Source organism: Myotis brandtii, unplaced genomic scaffold (genome assembly GCF_000412655.1).
Source record: "Myotis brandtii unplaced genomic scaffold, ASM41265v1 scaffold975, whole genome shotgun sequence".
NCBI lineage: Eukaryota > Metazoa > Chordata > Mammalia > Chiroptera > Vespertilionidae > Myotis > Myotis brandtii.
Genome location: NW_005372049.1, coordinates 846,020 through 858,098, shown reverse-complemented (window position 1 = coordinate 858,098; position 12,079 = coordinate 846,020). Strand labels below are relative to the sequence as shown.

Below are 12,079 nucleotides of genomic sequence, written 5' to 3'. Positions count from 1 at the left end.
GCTGCTCAGAAAGTGCGTGTGCCGTCGATGGGAACAAGTGCTCATCTGAGGGAGCAAGGGCTGGTGAATACGGTGGGTGGGTTCATACTTCCCAGGCAAGATCTTTTAACGTGTCTTTCACTGGTTTTGAAGTGTGTGATGGTGCGTCATCATGAAGCAACATTACTTTGCCGTGTCTCCTGGCCCATTCTGGTGGTTTTACGATCAGAGCGTGGTTCCAATTGATTATTTGTTGTCGGTAGTGATCGGTATTAACGGTTTCACCTGCTTTTAGAAGCTCATAATACACCCCACCTTCCTGATCCCACCAAACGCAGAGCATTTTCTTCTCTCTGAAGCGATTTGGCCTTGCAGTCGATGTTGACCCATTTTCCTTCCTTCAAAATCTTTCCCATTGCTTGTAAATGATCGGAAATTGTTTGCTGAGCAATATTTAATCCTTCTGCAAGTTGTTTTTGAGTTTGACATGCGTCTTCATCCAATAATGCTTGTCATCGTTGGTCTTCAAATGTTTTTGGTTGACCTGGACGTTCTTTGTCTTTCACATCGAAATCATCACTTTTAAAGCATTTAAACCAGCATTCCCAAGTATCTTGAGATGGAGCATGTTCATCATAAGCTTCCTGAAGTATGCGATCACTTTCAGCAGCACTTTTCTTCAAAATAATGAATTAAAACTTCCCGCAAAATGCTCTTTTTTTGGCACGAAATTCGACATTTTTAAGCGTAAAAATATCTATGATGTTAACACCTTCAGCAAATTTGACATATGAAGTTTTGAAGCTTGTTGTCAATACAATAGCATACATATCAAATCGCATCTATATCAACATATGTGTAACTCCATCTATTGAAAAAAATCCGCATTATTCACCGGTCCACCTAGTATTGTGATTGCCGATGCCAGACAAGCACATGGAGTCAGTGCTGTTTTGTGAAAGAGTTTGGGAAGCCCTGGCCAGGTTGCTCAGTTGGTTAAAGCATCGTCCATCCTGATACGCCAAGGTTGCGGGTTTGATCCTAGATCCGGGCACATACAAGAATCAACCAACGAATGCATACATAAGTGGAGCAACAAAGCCATGTTTCTCTCTCCCTTATAAATAATAATACAGAGGGCATTATGGGAAGCAAATTCAGATTGTTTGGCTAAGGAAGACTTACCAAGGAGGTTACTTTTGAGCTGAATATTAAGAAGGGTCTGGCCTAGCCAAGACCTGAGGGCAGAGTAGACTTACCCGCCTGAGGAAGGCAGGAAGGCCCGTGTGGCTGGAGCAGGGTAAGCTCCGGGGAGCTTAGGAGCCGGTGGGGCCTCGAAGCCCAAGGTCAGGATAGCAGTGAAGCCAAGTTACCACCACAGCTGCTCAGAGTTCCTTTTTCAGTCTCTTTAGAATCAGGGCACGGACGACAGAGGAGCAGCCCGCATCCTCGTCTGTGACCTGATAGGACTGCGTGTCTTGCTGGTGAGGGCCCCGCGTGAAGCCCACGTGAACGGGGTGCGGTGTGACGGTGCTCAGCGCGGCATTCCTGTGTTCTCCCCGCAGCTCTTCCTTCCCTCCATGAGGAAGAAGCCGGCTCTGGCCGAGGGCAGCAGCCCCGAGGGCGACCTCCTCCAGGAGCACTGGCTGGTGGAGGACATGTTCATCTTCGAGAACGTGGGCTTCACCAAGGACGTGGGCAACATCAAGTTTCTGGTCTGCGCAGACTGTGAGATCGGACCCATCGGCTGGCATTGCCTCGATGACAAGAACAGTTTCTATGTGGCCTTGGAACGGGTTTCCCATGAGTAACTGAGGGGAGGGGGCCCAGCTGCACCCCCAAGTATGAGAGCGGCCCCTTTACAAGAACTGGTTTTTAACCTGGTGCAACGGTTCTGCTGCTGCATCTCTGTCCTAATTACGAGTGTGGGTACATCCAGCTGACCGGGCGGGGCCCACCCTGCTTCCTCAGAGCCTGACGTGCACCTCTCGTCTAGGTCACGTGGCACCGCCCCAAGTCCTGAGCTCCTTCCCCCAGTTGCGGACATGGCTCCTCCCACACTTCTTCTCTCACCCCTGCATCCTGCTGGGCTCTCCTTTACCCGGGGCTCCCCTGCTGCTTGCTCTGGACGAGTATCGCCCACCTTTCAGCCACACGATGCTCATGTGCTGAAAGTGGAGGCTTCACCTTTTTCCTCTCTCATTCAAGAAGGCACACAGATGTCAGAGTGACTTTGTTGTGTGGCTAACTTCACAGGCATTTATTCTTTTTAAACGTATAACCTTTACAAGCTTTAGTATTTAATCAGAAACGCTGCGGGTGCACCCCTATGCCAGGTGTGAGAACCTCACCTCTAGGTTGATAGAAGCCTTTCGTGGTGAAGATGAATGTGGCCCCTCTTCCCTTCAAACCCTGATGAGGTTGACAGCCTGTATGTTGAGATTCAGACTTTCAGCCCCATCGGGAGCCACCCTAGGAAAGCTCAGCCTGGGCCGTTTTCCCAGGATCTAAGACCCCAGAAGAGGACAGGGGGGTCTCAGGGGAATAGGCCTTGGCCATATTGCACAGGAGTGTGTAGGTTTGTCTTTTCTGGACAAGTTACTGCTTCCTTTGTTCCCAAGAAAGACTTCCTTAATGGATAATGTCATTTACTGAACCTGCTGGGCCTGGTTCGTTTGGAATCTCTACACCAACCCCCAATACAAACCTTCCATCCAGAGGCCTCTGTTGCTACAGCTGGGGGGTTGCTCTAACCGTGTGATTTTAGCCAAGTATTTCGCCTTCCACTAGGACTTTAGTGGTTCTGTTGTTTCTCTTCTGGAATGCCTCGCCTCAGCAGGACTCTGTGCAGCCAGGTCCAGGTTCCTCCCCATCGCCCACCTCTCAGACCCAGGAGACCTGGCATTGCACGAGGACTAACTCAAGACCGCCTCTCTGAGTCCGTTTGTCCCCTCCCCCCCCCCACCCCCTCCAGAGCTTACTCTAAGGGCTCCCTCAGTAACGGTGGGCCTTGGGCATGGTTTTGCAACTGGCCTACTTCCTCCTCCTCGGTCAGAGCTCCAGCAGAAATGAGAGAACCGTTTTCTAGACAAGTGGTCTAGTGTCCATGATTATGGCATTTACAGAAAGACAACTGTGAGAGTTCTCCACTCAGGTTGGAAGGAACAAAACCAAGTAGATGCCTCTATGGGCGAGTGGCCCCTCCTAGCACAGCCAAGCCCAGGTAAAGCATTCTCTAAAATTAGGCTTCGACTTTTCTTTCCTTTTTTTAATCACAGAAATAGTACCCATTCATTGCAGATAAATACAAAAATGGGCATAAACATTTTTAATCCCTCGTATTTCCACCATCCACAAATTGCCAATGGTAATGCTGTGTATGTCCATCTCAATGTTTTCTACACGTATGTATGGTTTTTAAAACAAATATGAGCCCATACTCTGTTATAACTTGCTTCTCTTGCGTGTAGATATCCCCTGGTGTACACCCTTGTTTTTAGTCTGCCATCGTATTTCTGTATTTATTTAAACAATCCCGTTAGATGGTAGCTAAACCTGTATGCACATTCCTAATTGTTCCCTCGGGGTGAAACGTGGGATCGCAGGGTGTGCAGTGCACATGCCTCAGGACTGGCCATGCTATTCACCCTCCAAAGTAAGACAGGCTCGCGTGGCTGAACCGTCCCAACACCGGGCATGTGTTACCATTAAAAGACTACTTGGCCCTGGCCCCGTAACTCAGTGGGTTAGAGTGTCGTCCAGATACGCCCAGGTTGTGGGTTCAACCTCCAGTCAGGGTATACATGCAAGAATCAGCCAATGAATGCACCAGTATGTGGAACAACAAATCGATGTCTCTCTCTCAAAAAGATATATTTTGCCACTTTAATAGAAACAATAGTCTCGTTTTGATTTGCATTTGTTATTTCTAATGAAGTTTTTATATACTTAGTGGTGATTTGTATCTTTTTTTTTTTTGAGAATTGCCAAACACTGTTGCCCAGTAGCCAAAAATATCAAGTTGTTATCCTGCCTTTTCAGTTTGATTTGAAAGAAATAAAGGCATTTAAACAATGGAAATGATACTCCTGTATGTCCTGGGAAAGAATATGTGATTTTTTAAAATATATTTTATTGATTTTTTTACAGAGAGCAAGGGAGAGAGATAGAGAGCTAGCATTGGTGAGGAGAGAGAAACATCGATCAGCTGCCTCCTGCACACTCCCTACTAGGTATGTGCCCGCAACCAAAGTACATGCCCTTGACCAGAATCGAACCTGGGACCCTTGAGTCCACAGGCCGACGCTCTATCCCCTGAGCCAAGCCAGGTAGGGCAAGAATATGTGATTTTAAACAGCAGAGGAGAGCTGAAACAGGTCTGTCAACACACTGGTTAACCACGTAGTGTCTGTGACACAATGAGAGTGTCAGCTCTTGGTCTCCCTCACACAATAAGGCAGGCGGAGAACTCGCACTCGCTGTTTTGAGGACAGAGAGCTGCCTTCCTGCGGGGGAGGTGGATTTTCCTAAGGACTCGTTGTTTCTACAAAAACCTTTTTTAACCCAGAACCAAAGCTGGACAGTGGTGTGCTGACATTTTACATATTTGTTACTATGCTGTGCAGGAGGCAGCTCGATGTTAGTTAAGGACATAACTGGCAAGGACTTCGGCTGAGAAGCACGGACAGGTCACTTGGACTGACCGTCGCACCGATGGCCGCCAGAAGGGCTGGACAGAATACTGTTTAAGTCAGAAGGCATCAGCCCGAGCCGGTGTGGCTCAGTGCATAGAGCATCAGCCTGCGGACTGACGGGTCCCAGGTTCGATTCCAGTCAAGTGCACGTTCCTCGGATGGAGGCTGGATCCCCAACCCTGGTCGGGGCTTGTGTGGGAGGCAGCCAATCGATGGGTCTCTCTCACATCCATGTTTCTCTGTGTCTCTCCCCACTCCCACGGTCTAAAAGTTTAAGTCAGAAGGCATCAGCCCGAGCCGGTGTGGCTCAGTGCATAGAGCATCAGCCTGCGGACTGACGGGTCCCAGGTTCGATTCCAGTCAAGTGCACGTTCCTCGGATGGAGGCTGGATCCCCAACCCTGGTCGGGGCTTGTGTGGGAGGCAGCCAATCGATGGGTCTCTCTCACATCCATGTTTCTGTGTCTCTCCCCCCTCCCACGGTCTAAAAGCCAATGGAAAAATACCATCGAGTGAGGATTAAACAAAAAAAAATTTTTAATCCAATAACCAAAATTAAGAATTCAGTGGAAGGTTTTAACAGCCAAGTAGGCACAGCTTTGCAGAGGTTCTGGTGAAAACCACTGAAAGGGTACCTGCCCCAAGCATCCCCGACAGAAAGCACTCAACTTCAGTGTCAGGGAGCAACCTGCACTTTGCCTGTCCTCCCTCTTGGCAGCCAGCAGAGGGCAGTAGAGGCTGAAGCCACAGGCCAGTCCGCGAGGGCCTGGCCCAGGCCTTGTCCCAGGGTCCCCAAGCCAGGATTCTGAAGGACAGGGGGTGTTTAGTCTGGGGCTGTGAACACCAGAAATAACTTCTAAAGATCCTTATGGGCCTTTTAGGCAAGAAGGTCTATACCTCTTATTCTCAAAAGGGTCCCCAATGAGAAAGGAACTCTCATAGAGGGTCTGGCCACACATGTTCTTAAGGTCCAGGTGTCAGTCACTGGCAGGTGCCCTGACCGGGAATCGGAACATGGCCTCTTGGTTCATAGGTCGACGTTCAACCACTGAGCCACGCCGGCCGGGCATCTGGTCTTTTTAAGCACAGTGAGCTGCAGGGCTGCCCGGAAATGCCACAGGGGGTCTAGTTGTCAGCATTAACCTGGGCTAATGAATGAATTAGCGTTCATCGGTGGGTCCTGCTTGCGGGGTCCCTGGGAGGGGCTTGCTGAGAGGATGGGATCTGAGGGCCCATCAGCACAGGGCCCAGGCCACGGACAGGACCCCTGCCGGGAGCCGCCTGCACTTAACAGGGGCCGTGGTCTCTCTGGTGTCCCATCTCCCTCCATCGTCGCGGCTCCCGGGTCCCCCGGTTCCCTCAGCCCCCAGAGTCCCAAGAGACAAGGCCCTCGGCCTGCGTTAGCTCTTTGTCTTCATTCCTCCAAGGCCGTGTCATGGCTGTTGACTTTCTACCTTAGACTGTGTGTCTGCAAAGCTGTTCCTGGCTGACTCTCGGCCTCCAGGTTCCCCTGGGACCCCAAGGGCTCGGGTTAGAGGTGGAGTTGGGGTTCAGTCGGGCGGGAAGGCAGTTAGGAAAACCGCCCGGCACATATTCGAGGGTGGGCCTGTGTCTGCTCGGCTGTAGGGCCGGCTCCACTGGTCTCTTCACCCAGAAGCCAGGAGCTGGCCTGCTCCTTCCTGTTTTCCCAGTACGCACCACCCAGGGGAGCAGGCTCCAGAGGGTGTGACAAGCTGGTCATTATTTGCATGAACTTCATTTGCATAAACACTGCCATGACCTTCTCTCAGGGCCCCAAACCAGAAAAGAAGTGGAGACCAGGGAGGCTGCTCACCATCCTAGGAGGTACTGGACAGACCCCACGTGGCCCAAGGTCGTTCCCGACGCCCCTCCCCACCGGCAGGTCACGTCCACGACCCCTCCCCACAGGCAGGTCATGTCTCTGGCTCAGCCCTCCCCTCCCACCCCGGCTCCCGCTGAAGCACTGTGATGACTGCCTCTGCCTCCATCCCTCCCTGCCTGGTGCCGGAACCTTCCAGCGGCTGCGGAGCCAAGGTTTTTCAGTCTCAGCACCACGGACGAGGACAGAGTGGGTCGGGGCAGTCGGGCAGTTGCTTTTGGTGCTCAGGCCTCACCTAAAATCCAGCAGCGACAGGTGGGAAGTGGGAATCCCTTGCTCCTGTCTTGTACCTAACGTAGAAGAATTCATCTTTTATTCGTTCATGTGAATGGGAGGAAGGAGTTAGATGCTATTCAAGCATTTCCGTCTTCTAAGAAGAAGCATTTCAGGGGAGAGAGAACCCACCAGGCCCTTCTGAGGATGCAGTGAGTCTAGGAAAGGCAGGTCCATCAGGCAGCAGCCCCCCCTCCCCCAACACTGGGGCCCTTGGCCCTCCAAGGCCACTGCCTAGGGTCCCAGACCCATTGGAGCCTGGAAGAGAAGAAACAGTGAGGAGAGGAAGATAGGGGAACCCTTCGCAATGCAGTGTGACACACGGAAGTAGAAACGTGAATAAAGTCAGGACCCGCGACGGTCTCGGGGGGTGGGCAGCAGGTGACCAGAAGGAAGAGGTCGAGGGCCAGGTAGGACGTCTCAGACCCAGGCTGGTCTCATGCTGGGCCAAGGCTGAGAGCCGAGCAGCAGAAACGGGTACCAACTATGGAGCAGGGACATCCTGACCCGACAAGAGGTCCTGCTGATGAGTTAGACGTGTGTGTGTGTGTCCCAGGCACACGGAGCTGTCCCCGTGCACACGCGTGTCCTGAGCTGTCCCCGTGCACACGTGTGTCCTGAGCTGACTGAGGGACTTGTGTGGGAGGCAGGAAGCAGGAGCTGTGGTACCCGGCTGTGGACAGAGCGATGGTGACCTCCCGGGACCTCAGGGTCAGGGAGTCAGGGATCCAGGGATGGTGATGAATGTCGGTGACCCTGTGTCCCTGCCATCTGACCTCCCGTGTCCCTGCTATCTGACCTGCACCATGAGGCTCGGTCTTCCTTCCCAGGGACAGAAGGAACAAGAAACAAAACTGGTGACGGAGTTCTGGCCTCGGCCTTGAGCTGCGCCTGCCTCTGCCACCCACGTGCAGGGAAGGACGCTGCCCCCAGGCCTTCGGGTGGGAAAATCCACCCTCCCCACCTACCAGGGGAGGGGCCAAGCATCCTACCTGCCTGGGCCTGTCCTACCTACCTGCCTGGGTCCCCTGAAGCTCCTGGGCAGGAGGGACGGGCTCAGGAGGGCGGTGGGCCCCCTCATCTACCCCCACCCCCACCCCCACTGTGCCAGGTGGGAGCAGCCCTGGGCAGCGAGGGGTGGAAAGAGGTCAGCCCAGCAGTGGGCTCGCCCCTGAACCTCATTATTCCGTCCACAGGGGGCACCCGATCCCCACAGAGGCCTGCAGGAGACAGGTTTGCACTGAGGCCCTCACCCTCACTCCCCACGCAGGGGAGATTCAGTAAAAGTTTGCAAAATGAGCCCAGCCAGCATGGCTCAGTGGTTGAGCCCCGACCCAAGAACCAGGAGGTCATGGTTCCATTCCCGGTCAGGGCACACGTCCGGGTTGTGGCCTCAATCCCCAGTGTGGGGTGTGCAGGAGGCAGCCGATCCATGATTCTCTCTCATCGTTGATGTTTTGGTCTCCCTCTCCCTCTCCCTTCCTCTCTGACATCAATAAAAAAACATTTTTAAAAAAGAAAAAGAAAAACAGACTGTGAGTCACTCGTCTGGGAGCAAAGGGGAAGGGACAGGCCTCCTGACGGCTCTGGTACGGAACGTGTGATGGAGGGTCTCCCTCTGACCCTCTTCCCTCGTCCCGCCTCTCAGGGGCTGGAATGAAACGGCTTCCAGGCTTTCATTGTTCGCACCCTTTACCGATTTATCATCAACCCTGAGCTGCTTCGGTGGCCCTGGCGCTCTCCTCCCAGAGGTAGATGTGCCTGACCATGAGCCCGCCCGCCTGGTCGGCGTTCACCACCAGCTTCACGCAGCTCACGTCGGCCCCCGCAGGTGTCGGCAGCACCTCCTGATCCAGCTGCCCCTCCAGGAGCTGGCCCAGCAGGACGAAGCTGGTGCAGAACTGGGGCACCCCCTCGGGGCTGTGGCCCAGCTCCACCTGCCCCCTCTGCAGGGCGTGCTTTCCCTCCACGATGGTGCCCGTCAGCACCTGCACGCGGCTCAGGTTCGCGGGGCGGTTCAGAATGACCGTCAGGTGGCTCCCGGCGCTGACGTTGTGGGTCCAGAAGAAAGACTCGTCCAGGGTGTAGGCCTCCCAGGGGAAGTGGACACCGAAGACCTTCATGTCCGTGAACACGGCTCCCGGCGGGTTGTGGGGGCCGTGGGGGCCCCGGCTCTGAGCGGCCCGAGCCTGGTGGTCCCGGTTAGCGCTGTGGTAGGGGACCCGGTGGTAGAAGAGGAAGGGCCTGCAGAGGGCGGGCCTCCTCTGGGCCAGGAGGATGCTGAAACGCGGGATCAGCCGGTCCAGGGGCTGGTCCTCGTGGAAGAGCAGGAGGAAGCGGGCCAGCCGGGGGAGGTCGCCGCCGCGGAACAGCTTGCCCAGGGAGCCCCTGTTGGAGAACTCCAGCAGCGCCCAGGGGTGGGCGCGCATGGCCCACACCTTCTGACGAATGTGGGTGAGGAAGCTGGGGGCACAGAAGGTGTTGTCCCTCAGCAGGAGGAAGTAGTCGGAGAGCCTGGCGGCGAAGCTCACCAGGAAGGCGTGGTCCACGTTCCGCTTGGAGGAGGCGTCCCCGCAGCGGGCCTCCTGGCCCCCGAGGGGACCCGCTGCGGAGTAGGCGTCCGGGGGCGCATGGATCAGCACCAGCCGCCCGGTCAGGATCTGGGGGCTGAAGCGGCTTGAGATCTGAACGACGGTCTCCCGGAGCCACGTGAGGTCCGAGTCCGCCAGGTGGACCAGCACCGTGAGGTGCTTCTGCTCCACCTCGGAGGAGGCGCGGAACAGGTTGCCCAGCGTGTACAGGAGGCCGTTGGGGTCCCGCCCTGGGCCCGAGGAGATGCCCACCGTCAGCCACGCTGGGGGGTAAGACAGGGACAGCTGTCAGTGTGTGGGGGGCGTCGTCAAGGGGGCGGGTGGGAAGTTCTTTGGGCCTCTCCTCTTCCTTTCTTCCCCCTATTTTCTTTTTTTTATTATTATTAAATAATTTTTATGGATGTCAGAGAGGAAGGGAGAGGGAGAGAGAGAGAAACACCAGTGATGAGAGAGAATCACTGATTGGCTGCCTCCTGCACACCTCCCATTGGGGATCGAGCCTGAAACCCAGGCATGTGCCCTGATGGGGAATGAATGGGTGACCTCTGGTTCCTGGGTCAATGCTCAACCACGGAGCCTCGCCGGCCGGCCCCCCTCCCATTCTCCATGGAGTCTGCCTTTCGGTGGAGGAGGTTCGAGTCCTCGCTACCAAAGTGTGGTCCTCAGTCCAGCAACACCAGCCTCGCCCGGGAGCTTCCGGAAATGCAGACATGGGCCCTGCCCGACCTGGACTTAAACAGAGCCGGACTGTGACTGACATCACCAGGTGCCTCGTGCGCGCATTCGGTTTGCGAAGCGCTGAGCTGTGTGATGCCGAGTCCCCTGCTCCCTCCGAGGCTTCTCTGGGCAGGTTTATGGCGCTCGGTCCACGCGCTCAGGATCCACCAGCTCTTTGTGTGCCCAGTCGTCTCCCCAAAGCTCTCCTCTGAAGAAGATGCACTAGAACAAGCACTTCTCCTACAAGTCAGGGCCCCCAGGTTCCCCCCAAGGTTTCCGGCCACTGACGGCGTGACCCTGAGCAAGTCCTTTCACCCCCGAGCCTCGTTCCTGGTCCATAAACCGGAGCGGGTGGGACCATGTGACTCTAAGGCCTGTTCCGGTCCTGGTGTTCCCTAATCCCTAGAGCAAGTAACTGCATCTGTCATGTAGGTGCTTGGTGGGGAGAAAGTGGCCAGATTCAGATATTCCCGGGCAAAGTGCTGCGTTTCCTCCCTCCTCCCTCTCTCCTTCCTCGCTACCGGACTTCTCCGGAAGCCCCTACCTCCTGTGGGACCCCACTCCCCTCCCTGGGACTCACTCTTTCTTCTCTGCTGGATCGTTTTCATGTATTTGGAGGTGAGGTCCTGCCAGTCGGCTAGTGGTCTCGGGGCCTTCCTTCCGCCGTGACTGTCCTGGGGCATCAATGAAAGCAAAGCACGGGCCTTCTTTCAGGAAAGGAACCAGGTTGAGCTCTGGCGGCTTCTCTAGGGGAGGGGAGGTGGAGTGGGTCCCTCTCCCTAGGTGAGCCCCGTGCATTCTCAGGACATCTGACCACTGGCCCAAGGATCCGGGCTCCAGCAGTATTTGCTGCCTTTCTTACCTCCACCCATGGGGGCAGGGGGGCAGGGGCTGGAATGGGGGGATGCAGCTTCTTTATGGACCAATGGGTCCCAGTCCACACCCCACCCCCTTTGGAGCTTCCTGCTCTCAGTGGACAGGGACAGGCACTTTGAGAGTCTGCCTGTCCACTACCCCCCCCCCATATCCTCAGTTCCCTCTGAGAGCAACTTGGCCTTTACATTTTTATCCTCGTCCTTGTCCCTGGGGATTTGCAAAGTGAGGAAGAGCCACAGGAATCCGACGGCCACGGAGATCAGGAGGCAGTGTCTGAGGGAACACCGCATGGTGTCGGTGCTGGGACTCGGTTCCTGCAGCCAAAAGTCGACATGCACCCTGGGGACAGCCCATCCCGACCACGCCTACAGCTTCCCCTTATCCCCCAGAGCCTCGTCCCGAAACCCTCCAGGCCCTATTCTTCTTTTTATTTTATTTTTAAAATATGTTTTTACTGATTTCAGAGAGGAAGGCAGAGGGAGGAAGAGATAGATACATCAACGATGAGAGAGAACCATGGATCGGCGGCCTCCTGCACACCCCACACTGGGAATCGAGCCCACAACCCAGGCACGTGCCCTTGACCGGGAATCGAACCATGACCTCCTGGTTCATAGGTCGACGCTCAACCACTGAGCCACGCCCGCCGGGCCCTCTTCTTCATCATGAATTACTGCCCAAGCCAGTCTTTTCTTTTTCCTTTAAAAATTTTTTGTAAATCCTCACCCGAGGGTATTTTTTCTTTGATTTTTTAGGGAGAGTGGAAGACAGAGAGAAACATTGATGTGAGAGAAACACATCGGTTGGTTGCCTCCTGCCCATGCCCCGACCAGGGCCAGGGATCGAGCCTGCAACCGAGGTCCGTGCCCTTGACCGGAAACGAACCCGGGACCCTTCGGTCCGCAGGCCAATGCCCTGTCGTGAGACAAACCGGCCAGGGCCCCAGCCTGTCTTTTCACCTGTGCTGGGGACCTCACGGAACCACGGAACGTAGCCGTGCTCACCCCCCAGGAGGGAGGCTGCCTGTGCTGGGACCTCTGCTGACTTCTC

General features: G+C 55.0%; 2 protein-coding genes across 2 annotated transcripts in view; one reads left to right on the top strand and one right to left on the bottom strand.

The window, feature by feature from the left end:
* Positions 1–4,059, top strand: part of RABIF (RAB interacting factor) — a 5,899-nt gene extending 1,840 nt beyond the window's left edge. The window contains exons 2-3 of the mRNA XM_014533403.1: positions 1,392–1,463; positions 1,545–4,059. Coding sequence (XP_014388889.1) covers positions 1,392–1,463; positions 1,545–1,790 — 318 coding nt within the window. The 3' untranslated portion in view covers positions 1,791–4,059. The remainder of the gene's footprint in view (positions 1–1,391; positions 1,464–1,544) is intronic.
* Positions 4,060–8,551: 4,492 nt separating this feature from the next.
* On the bottom strand, positions 8,552–11,025 carry LOC102248329 (alpha-1,3-mannosyl-glycoprotein 4-beta-N-acetylglucosaminyltransferase-like protein MGAT4E). The gene is made up of 2 exons (XM_014533402.1): positions 11,016–11,025; positions 8,552–9,699 (listed from the first exon to the last, which is right to left on the bottom strand). The coding sequence occupies exons 1-2, from the start codon at positions 11,023–11,025 to the stop codon at positions 8,552–8,554; spliced, it is 1,158 nt and encodes a 385-aa protein (XP_014388888.1).
* Positions 11,026–12,079: the final 1,054 nt, after the last annotated feature.